Raw genomic sequence first — 22,006 nt, 5'->3', positions numbered from 1 at the left:
ACATGGGTGGAAGGTTATTTGTTTGATCAAGGAAAACTTATCAATGGCTACCACTGAGGAATATCACATGCACCCCCCCCACCCAACCATCAACTGCCTAAAGTTCTTCAGGGATGAGCTCTTATGAGACCCTCCCTAATCCATGATGGAATATTGAAGGACTCAATCTTTTCTCTGTATATGAGTGTGTTGCCTGTAAATACATATGTGTACCACACATATGCAAGGTGCCCACACAGGTCAGAAGCCATTGAAACCCCTGGAAATGTAGTTATGGATGCTTGTAAGCCACCATGTGGGTCCTGGGAACCAAACACAGGAGCTCTACAAGAATAACAAGTGTTCTTAACCACTGAAACATCGCTCCACACCCAAATGGGCTGTCTTGTGAAGGCAGATACTGGCACTGTGAGGTTGTGAGTGCCACAGTCATGTCTTGCTGAAAAAAGAGAATTTCATGACCCTCTTTCTTATCTTATGGGTCTTCTGCTCTCTCTGCCCCCTCTGATATTTCCCTGGTCTTAGAGAGAATGATACAGATGTCCTGCTAAGGGCTGAGAATTCTCAGCAGTTTCACTAGTTAGAAATCTCTGCATTAACTAATTTCTACTTCAAGAAGAAATGTCTCTGAGGCTGAGAGCAGCCTAATCCATAAGGACAAATATATTTAGAAGGCAGTGTGATGTCATGTTCATATAGCGAGATAAGTGTGAGAAACTCTTCCCTAGGACCTAGGACCTTCATAGCCACAGGCTTTTGACCAGGCTTATGGTACTATGAATGAATTTTTTTTCTTGGAATCAGGCCTAGAAAAACAGAAGCTTCAAGTTTTCATATGCAGATCTTGGCTTCAAACTTTTAGATTTCTGTGTTTGACCTAGAGTGTCTATAGCAACCAGGAATCTATAAACGAAGAGGGGAGGTCTTAAGGGAGTGAGGATAGTAGAACACAAAGGATTTGGAAGAAGCTGTATGGGGAGTATAGTTAGCCAATACTAAGGGCATATGAAACAGCCAATTGGAATTATACTATTTCAAACGTTAATTTTAAAATATAACTTCAGGGCTAAAGAGTGGGCCCTACCTCTCAGGTCACTTGTTGCTTTTGCAGAGGACCTAGTTTTTGTTCTTAGCATCCACATGACAGTTCACAACTGTCTATACCTCCAGTGTCAGGAGAACTAATGCCTTCTTCTGACTTCTGTAGTCACCAGGCATACACATGATGCAGACATATATGCATGCAGCACACCACACACACATTTATATGCACACACAAATAAATTTTAAAAATCTAAATATATATAATATGTTTTATACACATATACATACATACATACACACATACATGTTTAAGATACCCTGAAAACCATGCAAAGATGATGCTGTTCCCAGAAGCTATAGCTATTAAACAGTGCCAGGTGTGGGAGTTATTGGTCAGTGATACTCCAGACTCTCCAAAAACAGTACAGGTTGTTGGCACAGCTATTGACTTCCCACTAGAACTAGATGGTAAGTCCTTATTGTGAAGGACACTACAGAGGACAGAGAAATCAAGCTGTAAGTGAACTCAAAGGTTCCTCCCTGCTAACTAGCTTTAACCATACCGAAAAGAAATACGTAGACTGTTGGAGGAGAAAAATCATCAAGAGGCCAACCAAACTATCAAAACCCTATGGGTTATAACACCAACCCACCAAGCAAGTTGAGCCCACTAGTGCCTAATGCCATGATAGTTACGGGGTAACCAGTCACCTCTGATTTAATTTTAGACCTGCTAAATCCAAAGGAGAAAGTCATACTATAGACTTGACTCTTTTTTACTGTTTTTCTTGGAGGGAATGAGGATGAAACAAACTTATTCATGGTAAGCAAGGTCTCTAACCTTAACATTTTTTATTTAACACATCCCTTATCCATATCATAACTTAATGCATGGACTATATTCATAGGTTGATTATTTTCACAGATATCTATTTCTTTTGTTAACAAAATAATTCTTGGTGAGGCTGCCTGAACTAAGTCTAAGGTTGACTACCTAACTTAGGGCACTTTCTTAACATGTCTATGATTTGGTTTCTTCTAATTAAAAACAGGAAAACACACACTTAATGTAATTCTTCCACAGAATTATTATTATAAATTGCTTAAGAAAATGCACACAGAATCAATTGGCACACTAACAGACTATCATAAGGACTCAATAAATGATACTGAATAGGTGCTATATTCCACTTTTCTTCCTTGCTGTTGTACATCAAACTCTTACCACCAAGTAATAAGAACTACAGTAACGGTTTTTATGTTCCTCATATCATACCATAATTATTGTATATATCAAATATCAATTTTTTAAATTTCATGGCAATAATCCTTATTTAACATAGCTTCAGACTTCCACACAGTGCAGTATTTATTTATATTTTTTATTTTGGGGACAGGGTCTTTCTTTGTAGCCCTGGCTATCCCGGAACTCCCTGTATAGAAACATCATACTGCTCTTGAGTTCACCAGATCCAGTTGCCTCTACCTCTCAAGTGCAGGGATTAAAGGCGCGGGCCACCACATCCAGCTAGTATTCATTTTTTAAATGACCTTTCAGTGATTTGATTTTAAAAATATACTAAGACTTTCAAGAGATATTGACCATTATCAGCTTTATTACACAGTTAATGTTTTCAGCTCTTAAAATAGGTCAAGGGATAGTGGGTATCCAATCCCAAGATTACATAAATCATACAAAAGCTTAATGTGCTGCCTCTAGCAATGCTGTGACACCACAAGGTTTGCTCAGTGTGGTCCTCCTGCATCTCTTTTCCTTTGGGCTCTGTACCACATTGGCTTTAAGATGGGGAAAGACCCTATTTTCCCAGGTCACAAATTATCTGAAAACCTTATATTCCTCTGCTTCTGGCCTTCCTGTAAACACTGGTTCTGCAAGTCTGCAGGGCTACAGCTGCATTGTAGAGCCGTGATTGGTTATTTGCTTCTCAAAATAGGCTGGAGAACAGTAGGAAAATAGGGTAGGTCAGCGCAGCATATGGCTGAGTTTTCATGGGCAGATGTGCTGGAGAATAACAAGGATATTCTTTTAATTTATTATCTTTGTTATAAATGAGATGTGCGGGTAATTCATATTGAAGCTGGAATTGAGGTATATTTAGGAAATATGCTGTTCGTGAGATACCACATTAACCTAGTTCTTGAAGACTGTTTATTGAAGTCAATTAGTCAAGCAAGCAACAGACTCTTGGCATCAAGATTCTCAAGGATGTCACCACTAACGCAGAATTCAAAACAGAAAGCTTTGGAATCTCTCTCTCTCTCTCTCTCTCTCTCTTCGCGCCTCTCTCTCTCTCTCTACTCCCCAAATGTTTAAAATTAAACACATAATACTTATTGAGCAATTCTTCTGGTTTCAGATTCTCTATTGTTTTCCTGGATTTTCTAACACCTGGGAATAAGAATATCTATTTCAGAGCTCTCCTATGTCATACAGCATTTGCAAAACAATTCTGGCTGTGATACAGCGGGACATCCCTAGTTCTGGGTAGGAGCTGTCAATCCTGTGGATCAGCTGGCCTACTTACTCTACAGTGGGATCTGATAGTTGCTAATAGTGGTTTCCATCGTGTATTATTCCTAAACATTGTGCTTGATTGCATGAATGCTGTGCTTAACTTATAAAAAAAAATGGAATTATTTCTAAACAGTATAGGAAATAATAGTATAGTCCAGATAGTTCTATATTTATAACTAGACCAATCAACCTGTATATTTTTAAATGCTTGTGATGTATCAAGCTCAAATATCTGATAGCCTAACAGTGCTTCCTTCTCCTTCCTCCAAAGACAGTGGGGCATGGAAGTTGAAAAGTATGGTAGAAACACCTACCTGGGCATGAACAATCAGCTCTAAGGTCTCACCCCTTGCGGGCCACACAGAGCTGGCAAGTTGATGCTTTGTCCAACCCTTAGACTGTTTTGCACAGGCCTAGTGGATGGATCTCTGTAAAAATAGCCCAGCAGACAGAGATCACATCAGCTCACAACTGGGGCCCCCATCTTGATTGCATTTATATTTTTATTTAGTCCTTCATTTCCCAAGGAATAAATATGTTGGCAAACTCACTTGACACATGTTCGTTTCTGTTACAGACACAGGAGCAGAACGGCAGGCACTAAGAGAAACTGTGTATCCCAAACTACGAGAATTTTGCAGAGAAAACTATACGGATTGGAATTCCAGGTAAGCAGAGTCACCTCTTTCCCATCTTCATCTGGATAGGCAGTGTTTTGCTTCTTATCACAATGTGAGGTGCAACAAGGACAATTTCAAGTGCACATCATGTGGAGAAAGAAAAGCATGGAAAATGGAAATGGCCTGGCTAATTTTGGCAATTTCATATTTATGTTCCTATTTCATGGACTCTGCCTGGTATTTCTCATATTTTTCTTCAAAGCATGTTTTTTGTTTGTTTTTTTTTTTCTTTTTCCTAGTCTCTATTTCTACCAAAAAGATGAAAGTTGCTGAAGCTTCAGCCTTAAGCTATCACCCACAGGAATGTATTGCATCTCAGATCAAGATCAACTTTCACGATACTTCCTTTCGGCAGGCAGGCAGGCAGCCTCCATCACCCTACCTCTCAGTCTGTGCTTGTGTGGAGACGCCTTCTTCCCTACGTACACCAGTGCTGTGCCTTTTCCTAACCCCACCCCCTCTGTGTGTGCTGCTCCTTCAAAGACAGTAACTACACAGTAACTACACACATCATTACTAAAGGTCACCAGCCTTAAGCTATTTTATTTCTTTTGCCACGTGATGAAAAAGTGCTGAATGTATCTTGGACACCCAAAACCGAAAGTCAGTGGCTTCTACAGCAAATAATATTATTTATTCGGAAGTTTTCAGCCTCATTTACCATGGAAATCTTAGCTGTCAGGTGCTCTCAACTTCGTGTTTCTGTGTCAGGTGATGAATATGGAACAGGGCTTCGAGGTAGAGGAGTACATCATATGTTATCTAAGCAGTGCGAGAGGAAGAAAATTTCACCCTCCATTTGTCGCCTCCTGGATAAATAGTTTATCTCAGTACACCTCATGACGATTTCAAATGTGGTTTCGGAAGTAATCGCTCCTAAATGGCTTCAGTCTTGGCAAACGTTGTCAGTCAGCAGTGAGCCATTATGAAGCACACAGTGAACAGTTGCTCATAACTCACCATTTACGTGATAAATGGGAGCCTAAATTAAATCCTTTGACATGGCTTCAGCAGTGCCTTCTCTGGGGATTCTGGCTGGACTGATAACAGCTCCCCAATTGTTACAAAACTCCGCAACCTGTCAAGATTCCCAAGGACTCAGACATTCTTTGGGGAACTCAATTAACCTTAGGGTGAGAAAAAGTATCTGAAACACGTTACTGTGTCTTTGAGTCTGTGGTCCAACATTTCTGTCAGCCGAGGAAGGAGGAAGTTGAGTGCAGAAGAGCCTCCCCAAATACGAACCACCGACTGGGATCGGCAGAGAAAGAAAATAAAAGGAATAAAAGTGTGTTTTGTAAATTAGAGCTAGCCATGGGCAAAGACTGAAGTAGCCAGATGAACACTGTGAAAGGACCCACAGAGCTAACTGTTGGCTGGAGTGCTGGAGCCCTCCGTGAGGTGCTGGGTGCATCCAGCAGTGAGCACAGAGAAGTCTGAACCCCAGAGGGCCTTCACCTGCCCAAGCCAGAGTACAGCATCTAAGCCTGGCATGGGAATGGGGCATCTGTGAGATGGTGTTGAGATTAAAAGTGAGATGCACCAAGTAGCGTTTGCTTTCCCAGCTGCTAGCCTAACAGAAGCCCAATGCATGTTGTCTGACTCTTCCAAGAATGTGCCTTGTGCTTCAGCTCTCTGTGGGCAGTTAGTTATGCATCTTCTCCTGGGAGGTATGTTTTCTAGGGAACAGTTCTCTTTCCTCAACTGTAACAAGATGTGGGCCCAGGGAATTCCTGAGAGACTGGCTCATCTTCAGTTATGCATTGGACCGAGGAGAAACAAAGCTCCGAGTCCCTTGGCCATGAAAGCCTGTTCTGTTCCCACTGTCCTTTGCTTAGGATGCTCTTTCCACTGGCTGTTCTTCTCTTCTACCCACCCCTCTTTCTTGGCTGGTTCTTCCCATCTTTGCCTGCTGACTCCTGCTCATTCCGAGGGCTTCTCCAGTCTAATCTCAGATCTTTCTTCCCTGCTATCTAACTGAAAAACTATATGTGCCTCTTGCAGCTCGCACACTTTGAAGTCTCCTCCCTGCCCTTAAATTGTGTTCTGTGCCAAGAATTCGTACCCCTTCCTCCTCACAAGAGTACTTTCTTGCCATCCCTCTGCCCTCTACTTTTTAGAGGGACCTAAAGTCAACCTCACATGTCCCTTTAAAGTCACATTAATTTAGGTCTCTGCATAGTGTATGCCACTATCAGATATTTTTCTTTTTTTAATAGATTGGCTTTCTTGCCTCTTTCCAACTAGATTCTAAGTTCCACAATAAGAAGCCCTTGCCTATCCTCATGGCAGTTACATCCCTATCCTAGGACGGTGCCTCTAGTCAGGAAGACTCAATAGGAACTTCTGGTATAAGTATGAATGGAAGAAGATGAGTGTAAAATTTACCACCTTAAGAAAAATTTCTCCGTTCACCCTGACCCTGACAAGTGCCACATATTCTCCCTGCAATCTTCTATAACCGCATGCATGATAATCATGCATTGAATTCATTCAAAACTGCCCATGCAGTGGTTGATATTCTAAGTGACAGTAATATAGAAGTAGAGCATAGAAGGACCAATATTGTTGAGGGAGGTAGGTGATAAGCAAATTCCAGGGGTGATAAATGCATCTTACTAAATTAAAGCCATATGAAAAAGATAAAGCTGTCTTAGGGGAATTAGAGAAGGCCAGGTGGCCAGAAAGGACTTGGTGACAAGATGATATTTAAGCAAATATCTGCAGATAGTGACAGAGCAAATCATGCAGATGTCTGGAGGAGGAATCCAGACATGAGGAGAAAGAAGAGGCCTGAAAAGAGAAAGGGCATGTTTAGAACATTCTATGAACAGTAAAGAGGGTAAGTATGCATAGAGTGGGCAAGAAGACTAATTCTAGAAGACATCAAAGTCAGAGCATGGACCCTAGAGGACATGATCAAGGACTTGGAATTTTACTGAGCCAAAAAGGAAAGATTCAGAGAGATGGCTCAGCAGGTAAAGGCACAGACCATCAAGGCTGACAACCTGAGTTCGATCCCCAGAAACCACATGGTGGAGGAAAAGGATTGACTCCCACAGATAGTCCTCTCACTGTCACCATGTGCTCGGCATGTTGTGTGCCCACATCCACATATACAAGCACATATACAAAATGCAAAATACAAAAGTAAAGACGACTGTGAGTTACTTTAAAGAACTTTGCTCAGAGGTGAATAGAATGGTGAAGGGAGACATGGAAGAAGGAAGAAGGTGGCACAAACAAAAATCACAGGACCCGCAGGAGCTGTAGAGAGAACCACACAGCAGCTACTTAGATAAATTCCCTCATAGCTAGAAGACTACCCAGCTTTCCCACACTCCGGCATGTAGCTCACCATAGTAAGCAATTGAGGAAAATCTTTACTGCGCTAGATTGGCAGACTCTGGGACTGTACTTTAAACAAGACAGAGAATGATGATAAGAATTTTCTCTTTCTCTCCATGCCTTATATCTGTTAGCCTAAGTGGCAGGGTATTAGTCCCTTTAATTTTTTTTATCCAAACTAAGATGTCTAATGGGAAGGCACACGTGTGCACTGAAACAACTGACTCATTTGTCTTGTCAGCATTTGGGGAGTGGCCTAGGTTCCTGAAAACAGGGTGGATGCAACTGGAGAGAAATGGACTGAGAAAAATGCAGACATATTGGGGTAAGAGCTGGAGACTCATGCTTCTTCAGGTGCACACCGCCTGTGCACTCTGTCACATCCTCCTTGCCATTCCCATTGCTCCAACCCTGGTAGAACTCAGGAGCAAACAACATTCTCGCTGGTCTCTTTTCTCCTTACCCTGAACAGACCAGATGTTTTTGAGGAAGGGATTAGCCCTTGCTTGTTCTTTTGAAGTTGGCAGAGCCTGTAGCTCTTTGACATGAATGGTGTTATCAGAAGTGCATGACACAGAGCTACCTGGTCATCCTTCTTGAGTTTGTCTAACTCCGTCTGTACATAACCTCTGCAAATGATGTATTATCAACTCCCCTTTGCTGAGAGTTTCTAAAGAACCTGTGGAGGGGATCTCCCTTTCAATGAGCCCAGCTCTCTCTTTGGCTTCATCTACCCTGTTCTCAAGTGAAGCCATCTTTTATTAATCCAAAATATTCCTCTCCATCACTCTCTCAACTCATCTAAATAGGCCCACACCTCACAGGCCCCTGAGCCAGAAATGAACCCAATTATGGTAGGATCTCTGAAGGAGGTTTTAAATGGGTCTGAGCAGAGAGATCTCTTCCACTTTAAAGGCAAGTGTCACGTGAGTCCCGTCATTTAGCTTAGGATCACTCCTGAAGAATGTCTTCTGAAAGCCAAGTTTATTAGTGAACATCAGTGTGTATCTTTCTTCATTTTTGTAGCTTAAGTTAATAAGCCACTGTTGTCAGCATGTCTACCATCCAGTAAAATCCAAAGACTTGATAGCTCTACCTCCTTGAATATTTATTTCTCCAATCATGGTTCTTTGGACAAGTCTGCATTATTGTGTGCTCGAAATTTCCTCAGCTGCCATATTTGCCTCTATCTCTTCCATCTGCCCCCTTAATTCCCATTCCACACAGCCGCTATAGTGGGAACTCCGAAATGCATATCTGACTCTTTCACCTGCAAGATACATGCTACACTTCCTAGCACAATGTTCAAGGTTTGCCTTTTCATCCTTCCCACCCTGAGGTCTTGTCAGCCAGCTTTCCCCACTGGCAGCCTATCCAGGCTTTTCTAAACTACATTCACCTCCCCGAACTCTTCCCTGAACCTCCACACCTGCAATTCCTTCTGACTGCAGGCTCAGAAAAATGAGCATCAACCCTTAGGAAAATGAGTAGAAAATGTGTATTGATTTTCTCTCTGTGTGTGTCTCTCTGTCTCTCTGTCTTTATCTCTCTCTGTCTGTCTCTGTCTGTGTGTGTATGTGTGTGTGTGTGTGTGTGTGTATACTCACATGTGCATGAGTGTGCAATGCATGCATGTCGGGGCAGGTACAATGCAAAAGCCAGAGAAGGACACTTAATCTTCTTCTATTTCCCTCTATGTGATTTTTTGAGACAGGGACTCCCATTGTCCTCGTTAGGTTTCTGTCACCTTGAAGAAAGCTAGAATTTGAGAAGAGAGAATCTCAATTGAAAAGATGCCCCCAGCAGACTGATTCATAGGCTAGCCTGTGGGATGTTTTGTTGATTGATGCTGGCTGTAGGAGGGTCAGGCCACTGTAGGTTGTACCATGCCTTCATAGGCAGGTCTGGGCTGTGTAAGAAAGTAGACTGAGCAAGCCATGAGGAAAAAGCCAGCAAGTAGCACTCCTGTGTGGTCTCTGCTTCAGTTCCTGCCTCCAACTTCCTGCCCTGCACATATTTCTGCCTAATTGCCTCAGTGATAGATTTTATCTAGAAGTAAAATAAACTCTTTCCTCCCCACATTATTTTGGCCATGGCTATTTAACCCAACAATAGAAACCCTAACTAAAACACTCACTGAACCCAAAGCCCACCATCTCAGCTATCAGGCCTGGCTGGCAAGCTCCCAGGATCCTTGTTTCTGCCTTACAATGGTGAAGGTACAGGCACATGTGCTTGGCTTTCTGTGGGTGCTGGGTACTAGAACTCAGGTCCTCTTGCTCTCATAGCAAGTGCTCTTAGCTACTCCCCAACCCAAGATCCATTCTTTAAGAACCAGGGGATGCTCTTCTTTAAGAATGTATAGTGCCTAAACTTTAATCACTCTGCCAACCCCCTCCTCCCTAAGTGGGAGCTCCCAGAAGCCAGCAACTGTGTTACTATAGCTTCATATTATCAACATCTCTTAAAGTATCTGGCTCACAGTGGTTCATAAATGCTGGTTGACTGAACTGAATATGGTTAGAAAAGAGTGAGACAAAGAAACAGAGAATCTCTGCAGAGCTGTAGAAAACAGAAGTCACCCATGCAAGCCATACGTATAATTGCAGGTTGCCTGATAACATTGATAATGTACTTAATATACTTGAAGTCAATATATCCAAGAAATGTCATCATTGTAAAAAGAGTTCATGAGATATTTTACATATTTCTGCCTTCCCAAGTGTCGAATCCTAGTATATAGTTCACACAGAAAACACATCCCAGTTTGGGCTGGCCTCCATTCAGATACTGGACAGTTGCATATGGACAGTAGAATCCCAGGGTGGGCATTGCAGTTCTTGATGGTAATGAGCTCCTGGTGGAATATTGTGACAGGAAGAGGCCAGCTTGCACAGTGACAGGCTTGCAGGTGACAGCAACAAAGATAGCGGTTAGGTAGATGCGAAACAGCGGGAATGAAGTTCATTTATACATTTAAGTATCCAGAAAATTATAAAGAGAATATAATAGTCCGCCAACCAAAATATAAAATGTCCTAATTCTGTTTGATTGTCACATTGGTAGAACGTGTCGTCTGAAGTGGTTGATGTAGTTAATTCGACTTTTCACAGTTGCTAGGGAATGTGATGCAAAAAGACTAAACCTTAGCAAGTCGGAGGCCTGCAGAATCAATGCTTGAAATTATTTCAAATCCAAAGAGACACCTGATGGTCACACTAGCCTCTCTTACTTCTAAATCTTAACTTAATACTCCCTGCATTATGAATGCCATTGGCTATCTTATGCACTTTTGCCAAATATTGCTGCCAAAGTAATTTTCCCCCTGTGTCTTTGCCATTAAGCACACTGATTTGTTCTCCCAAAAGAACCCCCGGTGTGCTGGCTCCACCCCTTCTGCTTCACTTCCTGGGGGCCGGCTGGTTTCCCAGGAATGCTGGGAAATAATGAGTGGAGCCAGCTCCTGCCAGCAGGAAGATCTTGCCCTGTACCTGCTTTTTGCCTTGGGATGACATTAGGCCAACACACCAAGACACAAATATAGTGGATGTTCATCCCTGGTGAAGGTTCCATCCTGGTACCCCAGCAGCACAGGTCAAGATCTGCCCAGTTGGTGGCCTTCAGAATCAAGCAGTAGTTCAAGCCTTATGTCCTTTTCCTTCTGTCAGTATGGAACTGTCCCTTTTCAGCCTCTGCAGACCTGCCCTCCATAGTTGCATGAAGACATTTCTGTTTTGAATGTTATATCTTCAGAACAGAACCCATTCTTTTTCTTTATCTACGTTTCCTACTGCTAATCGTTCCGAGTCTCCAAGTCATAAACTCCTTGCTCACAGTCTATTCTTCTAAGCCTAGCTCCAAACTGCCAGTACTCCCGTCGACTCATATGCTGGGCTGCTCCCAGAAGTTCATCTTCTTTCCATTTCATAAGTCCCTGTCTTGCTTGGGCATCGAAGCCTAACAGCTTTTTTTCTGACCCCTCTCTCTCTGCCTTTGTCATCTTGTTGTTCTTGTCTAGACTGTACACAGCTGCTCACACAATCTTCCTTGAAGCAAGACTTGCCAGATTTTATTGATTCTCAGATGCAAGGCTTTGCACATGCATTACATTTAAAATTAGGATTCAAAATGCAAACAAACGGTATGGCATCTTTTAACTGACAGCACATTTCTCGGTTGTTGATCTCTGTGACACCGGAGCTGCCTGTGTTGATGCTACTGTACAGCGTAGCCTATTGCATCATTTATAAATTACAGAAGCAACAGCATGGGTTTTCTGATATATATACAAAGGCTTAAATGCCAAGCTTGTAGATTCCCAGTCCTGTACTCCAGGCTCATTGCTTGACATATGACCTGTGGCTGAGACCTGCATAAAATGAATGGGTCAGTACCTACCTTGCAGCATCCTTGTGGGAATTAAGTGGAAGAACACAGAGTGCCTGGCCCACGATGACACTCAAGCAATGCTACCTTCCTTGTCTTTCCTACTCTTCATTCTTCCTCCTCCACAGAAACCAAGTATAGAGAAGGGGTGTACACTCCTCTTCTGGCTCTCTGAGTATCATAAAAGATCTTCCATCTAGCTAACTTAAGGAATTTGTCTCTCTAAGGCAATGGTTCTCAACCTTCCTAAAGTTGTGACCCACTAATACAATTCCTCATGTTGCAGTGACCCCCAACCATAAATTTGTTTTTATTGATACTCCATAACTGTTATTTTACTGTTCTTATGACTAATAATGGAAGTATGTGATATGCAGGATATCTGATATTCAACCCCTGTGAAAGGGTCATTTGACAACCCCAAAGGGGCGGCAACCCACAGGCTGAGAACAACTTCTCTAAGGCTGTGTTGTATCTGGTGTGGAAGGAATGTTAATGATGAGAATATTCATAAAGTATTGATCACATCGCATACAAGAAAGGATGATGCAGTAAAAAAAAAAAAAGCTATAGTAGTCTGTCCTGGTGTAAGAGAATACCTGAGACTAATTTATGGAACATAGAAATATTCCTTTGCAGATGTATGGTCTGGAAAAGGCACAATCAAGATGGCAGCATATTTGGTTCCTGGTAAGGGTTCACCTTCTTTCTCCAGCATGACACCTTGATGCCTGTACCCTATGGGGAGGAGGAACACTATGTCCTGCATATGGTGGAAGGGCAGAGAGTGAACCTTCCCTCTGACAGTGCCCTTTTAAAGCTTTAATCTACCCAAAGCAGTGGAGCCCTCATGACCTACACACCTCTCAAATTTCTCCTCCCCACAGCAGCCATGGAGGGAGTAAGTTTCTGACGCTCAACCTTAGGCATTTATTTCCGTTCTTCTAACCACTTCTTCAACAAGTTGGCCAGGCCTGTGACAGGCTGCCTCTGGAGTTCTTATTTATGAAGGAAATGGTAGAGGCTTTCATTTGTGTTATTGTTTTAAGAAGGCACAGCTACAACCTACCCAACATAGCTGCTAAAGGAAGAGGAGGAGATGCGGGGAAGAGCTCAGGAGATTTGCTCCATTTCCTTAAGAAGGGAGGTGCGTTAGACAGGTGAACATGTAGGTCACTAACTCCCAGGGACACTTGCTCCACAAAAGACACAAGAAGATCACCCTATAACACTTTGCCCCTACAATTGGCACACCAATGTCTCAGTTAAAATGACAGGAAACCACAGAGTCAAGCACTCCCCAGACGATCCCCAGTACTAAGGATCATATAAAATAAAATGGCCTGGGGAGAATAAGATGGGTAGGGTGAATGAGCATGATCCAAAGGTTTGGAGACCCTTCGTCCAGGATAGGGGAAGTGGGGATTGGTCAGCTGAAGAACCCCAGCCCCTATCAAGCTGACAGGAAATGGCCAGGTCACAATCTTCTGCTGCCCCAAACACAGCCCTGACTGTCTGCAACCACTGCAGCTGTATCCAAGGATTCCTATTTTCCCCTTCAGGATGTGAGGTCCCCTGGATGTCACCTTAGTGAGCAATTGAGAAGTCAAGACTTGCCACAAAGGCTCCATTAATATGTCATTCTTAACTAATGTTTAACAAGATAGAACTAAAAGCCCTTTTTATCCTGCTAAAGGAGGGGATGGAGATTTGGGCAGGAGGCCCAAACTTGTTTTAAGCAAAATAATTGAGCAGCACTGTCCATGCACATCAAAGTCGCAGGCTACATTAAATTTTGTGAAATTTAATGTACCTGAAATCAGCAGGACCCTATGGATGCTTAATGCTTTTCTTCCATTGCTTCCACATTCCATACCAAAGTATTCGTGCTCCATCAAGCCATTCTGTTCTATACAAGTGTTTAACTAAAAAATTCCATATATAACATTTATTCAATGTATCTTGTTCATATTCATCTCCCACCCTCTCCAGCCCTACTTTACCCCCAACACATCTCAAATATCTTCCCAACTTCATATCTTTTAAAACAACCCACTAAATGCAATCGATGTTGCCCATATGTTCATGTGTATGGAGCCAGGCACCAAAGCATAGAAAACTGACTGATGGCCAAGAGAAGAATTTTCTGGTCCATCCAAGACTTTTTCCTCTATGTCCTACAACCAGAATGTGTGGTGTCTTTAGCAATAAAGTCTTCTCTAGCTATGGTGGAAAGTTCAGAGCAAGAGCAAAAGCCTGTCTTACTTGAGACGACATCTTCATGTAATAACCCATGTCTTCTGAGAGAGCATTGTTTACGTATGTGTTATATCTCTGCGCAAACTCCTCCTTTTAAAACACTTTAATAGCTCAGAAACTCATGGGGTTTCACAAGGCTTCATCGTACATCCTTAATGTTTGTGACTCCACCCTTACCCTCTCCTTTTTCTCACTTCCTGCTCTCATCTCCACTTAAAACTGTGGCTCCCAATGTTCCCTTCCCACTTGTTCTTTCATGTCACATGTGTTCTACTAACCCTTTTTATTATCAATTTGTCTTTGTTTGCAAGAACATAGATTCCCATGTTATTCCTTCATGCACACTTCATTTCTGTTAACCTCCCCCCATATCCCACCATCAGCTGCCTGCTCAGGAATCTCAACATGTGTAGGCTTTATAATCGACACAATCTGTTATGGTGCCCTTGGTCTCCACTGCACCCTGTCAACTAATCACCTTGCTCTATTTCCTATTTAGCTAATGGATGCTTCTGTCTAGCGGGAAATGCACAGCGCTTCATTGAATCACATCACTTCACTCAGGCCAGAGGTCTAATTTGTTTAGTCACTTCCCATCTCAGTGCTGTCCATCACAGCCTAGCCAGGCCTTACTGAGTTGATATTCTCTGGGAGTATAAATGTTTGCCATCATCCATCTCCCGTCACTGTGAGAGAGCCAGCTTATTAAAGAGAAAATAAATAAGGATGACAACAGGCAAGGGGAGAAGGAGAGTGTGTACATGACCTTCCTTGTCTAGATTTAATCACAATTTCTGCAGCGTGCAGTGGCTCCTCTGAATGGTCCAGCCTGACTTCTTATACGATATTACTGTTGCTCATTTTGGTTTGTGCTCAGAGGCAATCTTGGTATTTCTCCTAACATGGAGTGATGGTATTGTGGGAGATTCAGAAGAGCGGTTTTTCTTCGTTAAACATTAATTTCTGTTAAACTGTGACTGACTCATTCATCCCCAGCAGTGGAAATCACCCAAGAAAATTTGTCCTTTAGTAAGTAGAATGAGACATAGTTGCCAGTTTTCAGATGACATTTAAGGGTCTCAGTTGAATGAACTCATCACAAAGCCTTCTGTAAATCCTAAACATGTAAAATAGGAATGTTTTTCATTATTACTTTCCCTATGTCTATAGGATGGCACTTAACAGTTGTTAAAAGTGTGAATGGATAGTGTGTATGAAAGGTTCACTTTGTCAGTAACTAGGTAGAGACCACAAAGAAGTAGCTAACTCCACTGTGCTTATCTACAGAGTAAAGCATTGCTTCTCCCTGACTCTTACACACTTTTGAGCCCTCAAAGTTTATGTCATGATCTTAGTATCTGTACTCAAGCAAGATACAGCACAAACAATTTGGTCTTTGCATTACTGTGATATTATTTAAAAGGCCCTCCAACCTCCAGCCCTCCTTGGAGAATAGGCTATGTATCTGTCCTTTGAGGTCAAACACACACACACACACACACATACACATGTATTCTTGATCTCATGAATCAGGCTTGTTTGGGGTCCTCAGATCCCTATCCTCATAACTTTGGATACTTGCTGTGATGGTTAGCATTGTCAATGTGAAAGAATCTAGAATCCCATAGGAGACAAACCCTTGGGCATGTTTGTGAGGGATCATCTAGATTGGGTTAATTAGCATGAAAAGATCCACATTCATCTCCACTTGCTAACCATGGATGCAATATGAGCAGCTGCCTCAAGCTCCTGCAGTCATGGATTTTCCCCTGAATTGCAAGCAAAAATAAACCCTTCCTTCCTTAAATCGCTTCAGTCAGTTCTTCTGTCACAGCCACAGTCAAGTAACTAAGACATTCAGTGAGCCCACACTGCCTCAGGAAGAATTATGAGTCTGGCAGTGCCAGTGTTGAACGGTGTCTGACCCAATGTCACTGAATCTCACAGGGCATAAAGTCATTAGTTGGCACCATCAAGGAGACGCAGGTGCTCTGGGCATGCATGGGGGAAAGAGGCCAGCGCTTACTGTCTAGAATTATCAGAAAGGCCTGTCTAAGCTTATTCTTAATAGATAGGAAAATGGAAAAATATTACAGGAAGAAGAAACATTTTCCTGGGCAAATTTGGAGAATTACATTGAGTTTACTACTTACCATGGACCCATCCTGCAGGTTAGTTGTATATTAATTTGCTTAATCCTTGCTATGAGCCTAGGACATAAATTCCATGTTTCTCATATTTGTGTGAAGAAATCTAGAAATATGGACATTAATAACTGCTGGTGATCTGCTATAAATAAGAAGCAGAGTCAAGATTTTAACCAGTCGGGCAACTTCACACCATTGACCATGTATTCTCTCATTGTGCCCAATAACCTCTAGCACCCCAACACTCATAGAAACTTGCATAGAACCCTGTATAAGTATATACGGAACATCCTGTCAAATGTGTTAAGGGTCCTGGCTCAAATCTCATCTCCAACCTTCAGTACCTCTGCAACTTGACAAGTTTCTTAACTAATCTATCCTTCAACTTTTCACCTCTGAAGCAAGAAGTGGCTCTATGCTGTGTCTGGACGTTACAGTTTGGATTTAAATGCGGTGTCCTGGTTCATGTGTTTGAAAACTTGGCCATTACTCAGTGGGACTGTGCGAGGGGGTTGTAGAATCTTTAGGAAGTTGAGCCGAAGTAGTGAATATTTGCCACTAGAGACAGACCTTGAGAGCTGCAGCTTGTTACTCTCAGTCCCGATCACCACCACCTCTCGCTCGCTGCCATTTAAGAAGCCACTGCAAGATCCTGCGGCCATGAACTGACCCAGTCCAGGCACCATGCCTTCCCCACTGTGATGGACTTTGTCCCCCTAGTCGGTGAGCCAAAAAAATTTTGCTCTCATTTCAGTTGTTTTTGCCGGACATTCTATGACACCGACAAGACACACAGCCAATCAACAGCTGAGCAGTGTGATTCTGATTTTTGAACAATCGCCTACCTATAGAGCAGTCAGTGGGCTAGAGAGTGGTGATGTTAGCAGAGAAATAACTACAGGAGCTTCCGTGGTCGTACAGGCATTTGTAGAATCAGGCAGAGTCTGTCGAAATCCCAGTGATGAGCAGGAACACCACCAAATTTGGGTTTTTTTCTTTCAGGTATGTCACTGTGATCCAATATCCTGCCACTGCAAGAGGCTAGCTCCTGCTTGAAGCCAGCCTGGCTTAGACACGGCGCACATGGTTAACAGCTCCCATTTTGTTCCTTCTCTAGCCCTGGAAAAGTCAAGTCCCTTGGTTCTGTTACCCAGAGCATAGAGCTCTCACAGTCATGGGTTTATATGAGTTTAGGCTGAGTTCTTCTTAACACACACTTACTAAAGCTGTCCAGAGGCTCCACCCCTGAGGACATGAGTGGTCAGTTTTGACAGGAAGCATTGGATGAAGCAGCCTCTACCCTCACATTGGTGAACTCTTCCTTTCCGGCAAGCACAGACACAGCCATTTTTATCATTTATAATACATGACCTTTAGGCACTTACATTGTGACCAAGAAATTAACTGCAGGTGATGAAAAGTAAGTGTTCTCAATAACCATAGCAAAAGTGAAGCCGTTGCTGCTAAGAACCTCACATTGTCTTGTGGGCACTGCGGCTACAAGTCACTCTTCACAGAATTACTGTGTATAATCCTTAACTTGCCATCGCTAAGAGTGTCCCATAAACCTAGTCCGAATTTCAAAACTCTCCTCTACTTACTCTCCTCTGTGAGATAAGTACTCTGAAAATGGGACGTAAACACCAAGCCAGCTCCAAACAGCGTTGCCTCCTGCACTGTGGCTCTCATTGGTGCCATTCAAACTTCCCATATCTGCGTTGTCTTCTTTTGAACACTTGTGTTGTAGCAAATGTTAACACTTTTAAGAATAGATTCTCTTTTTTTGTTTGTGAAGAGAGATCTTTTTAAAATGCTAGGTTTTTAGTTAACCTGCAAAATAACAGGTCTCACCATGCCATTTTCATACATAGCTGCTCATATTTACCTTGTTGTGACTCTCACTCATCCTCCTCCTTCTTCTTCTCTTCAGATACTCCTGTTCCCATAGCTCTCTCAGACACACACACAGAGCAATATATATTACTAAATCTAGATGCTACATGAGGCAAAATATGCTATCTTATCTTCATACCATTATTGTTTCTTGCTTCCCCTCCATTTCAATTCCCTCCAATCATAGCCTCCCTTGTGGGTTCATAAGATGATAGATAGACAGACAGGTAAATAGATGATAGATAGATAGATAGATAGATAGATAGATAGATAGATAGATAGATAGATGATAGATAGATAGATGATAGATAGATAGATAGATAGATAGATAGATAGATAGATAGATAGTAAGTAGGTAGGTAGATAGATAGATAGATAGATAGATAGATAGATAGATAGATAGATAGAAGATAGATTCTTCATATGAAAAGAACCATGTAATACTTAGCTGTGACTCTGGCTTATTTCATTTAACATCATGGTCTCCAGTTTCATTTTACTAAAAGTGACATAACTTCATCTTTCGTAGAGGAATAAAGCTCTGTTATGTATTTATACTGCATTTTTTTTTGTTCTGAGGAAGGGCAGTAGAGGCTGTTTCCATATTTTGGCTCTAGTGGATAAGGCAGCCGTAAACATGGATGTGTGTCACTGTGCTGTGCCTACCTGGCTCCTTTCAGCTGTATCCCCATGAGTGGCATAGCTGGATCGCATGTTAGTTCTGGTTTTTGTTTTTGTTTTTGAGGACACTCCGTACTGATCTCCAGAGTTGCTGTACAAGATCTAATTCCCAAAGACAGGGCAGTGTGTGCTGGTCTCCTTCTTCCCATGCTCACGTTCATTTGTCATTATTTACCTTGATGATGGCCATTCTCACTGGGGTGATATAGAATCTCAATGCAGTTTTCATTTACATTCCCCTGGGGGCTAAAAGGGCTGAGCATTTTTATTAGTTTATTGGGCACTTGAACTGTCTCCTCACTTGGGTCCTTGGTAGGATGATCTGTGGAGTCTGGTGTTACAGGGTCCAAGCATTCTCCCCCGTGTGATGTGCACTTGGCAAAGATTCTCCCCCATCCTCTCACTGCCTGTTCACTCCGTGGTTTGTTTCCTCTGCAGTACAGAGGGTTTTTTAATTCCATGTGCTCCCACTTGCCAATTTCTGTAATTATTACTTGAGCTATTGGAGTCCTTAAAAAGAGATCCCTGAAAACCGTGTTTGATGTGTGTAAATGCCAGGAAAGATGGAGACATACATTTATTTAAATCCAAAATAACTAGAATGTAGTAAGATTATTTTTAAGTGTAAAATGAGATCACTCCCAAGAAAGAACTGCCCAAAGCAGCACAGAGCCAGCAGATGAGTATGGAGCCTCCCGCTATGATAAATAGCAACAATTTTCACTTCTGTATGGAGTTTGTTTTAATAATAATAATAATAAATAAAATAATAGGTATAGGGGTAGGAGAGACATGGCTCAGTGGGCCAGTGCAAGCACAAGGACCTGAGTTCAGATCCCAGCATCCACATAAAAAGCTGAATGTAGCTACAAGCATGTTTACAGTTTGAGTGTTGCAGTGGGCAGAGATAGGAAAATAAGTAGGGCTTCTGGCTGCCAGTCACCAGCCAGCCTAACCTCCATGTTCAGTGAGTGACCTTGTCTCAGGAGAATAACCCAAGAGGAATCTTCCACTGGCCTCCAGCCATGAACAGATGTGAACACCCACATGTACAAACTCACACCACACACACACACACACACACACACACACACACACAACAATAACATATACAAATAATATCAGTCATGTAATCTCTGACTTTTATGTTTTACATTCAGATACATACAATGTTCTGTAATGTGGAGAATTTTGTCAAGGAAACATTTTGGTAAACATTTTCTCAAAGGTTCTTTGCAAATAACTGATAGTGTTAGGGCCCTGTAAATTCAAATTTGATTGCCCTCTTTTGCAAGGTGGACAGCAGTTGGAGCATTAGGTTACAGACTGTTTCTTACAAGTTGCTTGGTAGTTTTATAATGCTGGGGTTTCTTCAAATGAATTTCATCTTATTGCTGGGGAGGACTTTTTAGAACTTTCTTGGCCGATTATTTTGTTTTCAGATCAATTGAGCATATTATAATTAGCAGGATAAATCAGCCTCCCTAAGAATTAAAAGAAATGAGATAGTTTTAAGCAAAATAAAATAAAAGTCAAATTACTTCTCTAAGTTTTCTACTTAAGTGACTCAATAAATAAAGGCACATAAAATGTGCAGTGGACAAGGTAGTAAGTAGTGCAGCAAACAGCACAGTGCATGATGGGAGCTGCTGTGCCTGGGCATTAGGCTCAATGCTAAACTTAATTTTTCTAAGTGTATAATAAATCTTGTCTTGTTGAGCACTTTAGTTCCAAGTGGTTTTTGCCAGTTATTGATCATGTAGATAGATGGCAGATCTCTTTGCCCAAAATGGAGTTTTGTATTGCATAAGTTCTGTGTTTCGTGTATTTATTCTCCCAGCCCCCACTGTCTTTGCAGTGGCTTGATTTCAGCTTTTTTTTTAATCATTGAGTGCCCATAAAGACATACGGGAAAGAGCAGTTTAATGGAGAAAAATTGGAGTCGGGAGAACACTTAAACAAAGCTACTGAAGTAAAAAGGTGGGCAGCTCATGAAGGCCCAAGATAGGGTACTGGCGGGAAGACTGTATGGGGAATAACTGTGACAAAAGACAAGGGGTCGCAAAGCCATGGTACTCATGCTCGGCCTTCTACAACGCATGAGACCAATGAAAGGAAGAGCCCTATCGGACATTTTATCCTGGTCATTTGGTTCACACCTACTTAGATCTTAATATTGATCCCTTAATATTCTAGGTACTTGATTTAAACATCTATTATTCTTGCATCCAAGTAAACTATGGGCAGGGAATGTAAGAACAGTAGAAAATATATATATATAACAGTATAAATAGATGTACAAAGAATCATTTTGAAATCACTTTATTAAGATACAATCTTAAACCATATGACTCAATGGGATGTTTTTTCTATAATCAATTGAGAGGCAATTAGAAAATTCAGTATTAGAGAATTTCTGTTCAAACAAAACCCTGTGCCTATCATAGAGGCCCACCTCTTCCCCGCTCTGCACTGACTCTAAGGAGCCACTCTTTTACGTTCTATCTGTATGTGCTGATCATGTAATCTGTAAAGGGGATCATATAATCTGTAGCCTGTATAACTGGCCTCTGTCAGTTAGTGTTTTCAAAGTTCACCTGTACTGTAGCCTGTAACCGTTTCTTATTCCTTCTCTTGCTGCCGAGTGATCATGTGGTTCAATGACAGACATCTCTATATTTTCTGGCTGCTATAAATAGTGAGTGCCCCATGAACATCAACGCATGGGTTCTCATGTAATCATGTGTGGTCATTATTCTTGGGTTTGTTTCTCTGGAGAGTATTGCTGGGCCAGGGATCAACTCTGACCACTTCAGTAGCTGCTGGACCCATCACAGTGTCTGAGCCACTCTGTCTCCACCCATAATGCGTGGTGGTTGAGCCTCTCCTCATCTTCAGTCTTCTTGATTATAAGGCACTGTTGAAGAGTCATAATTGTGATCTTATCTTGGTTTTGGCTTATGTTTCCCTGATAATAATACTATCTCTTTATGATTATCAGAAGTCTTTATAGATAGATAGATAGATAGATA

General features: G+C 41.9%; 1 protein-coding gene across 1 annotated transcript in view; it reads left to right on the top strand.

Moving 5' to 3' along the window:
- Positions 1-22,006, top strand: part of Nwd2 (NACHT and WD repeat domain containing 2) — a 148,385-nt gene that overhangs the window by 61,708 nt on the left and 64,671 nt on the right. The window contains 2 exon segments of the mRNA XM_038318123.1: positions 4,158-4,228; positions 4,231-4,248. Of these exon segments, the coding sequence (XP_038174051.1) occupies positions 4,158-4,228; positions 4,231-4,248 (89 nt within the window).

The sequence above is a fragment of the Arvicola amphibius genome, chromosome 1 (genome assembly GCF_903992535.2).
Source record: "Arvicola amphibius chromosome 1, mArvAmp1.2, whole genome shotgun sequence".
NCBI classification, from domain to species: Eukaryota; Metazoa; Chordata; class Mammalia; order Rodentia; family Cricetidae; genus Arvicola; species Arvicola amphibius.
Note: the sequence above shows the minus strand (reverse complement) of the source record. Positions and strands in the feature narration are given on the sequence as shown.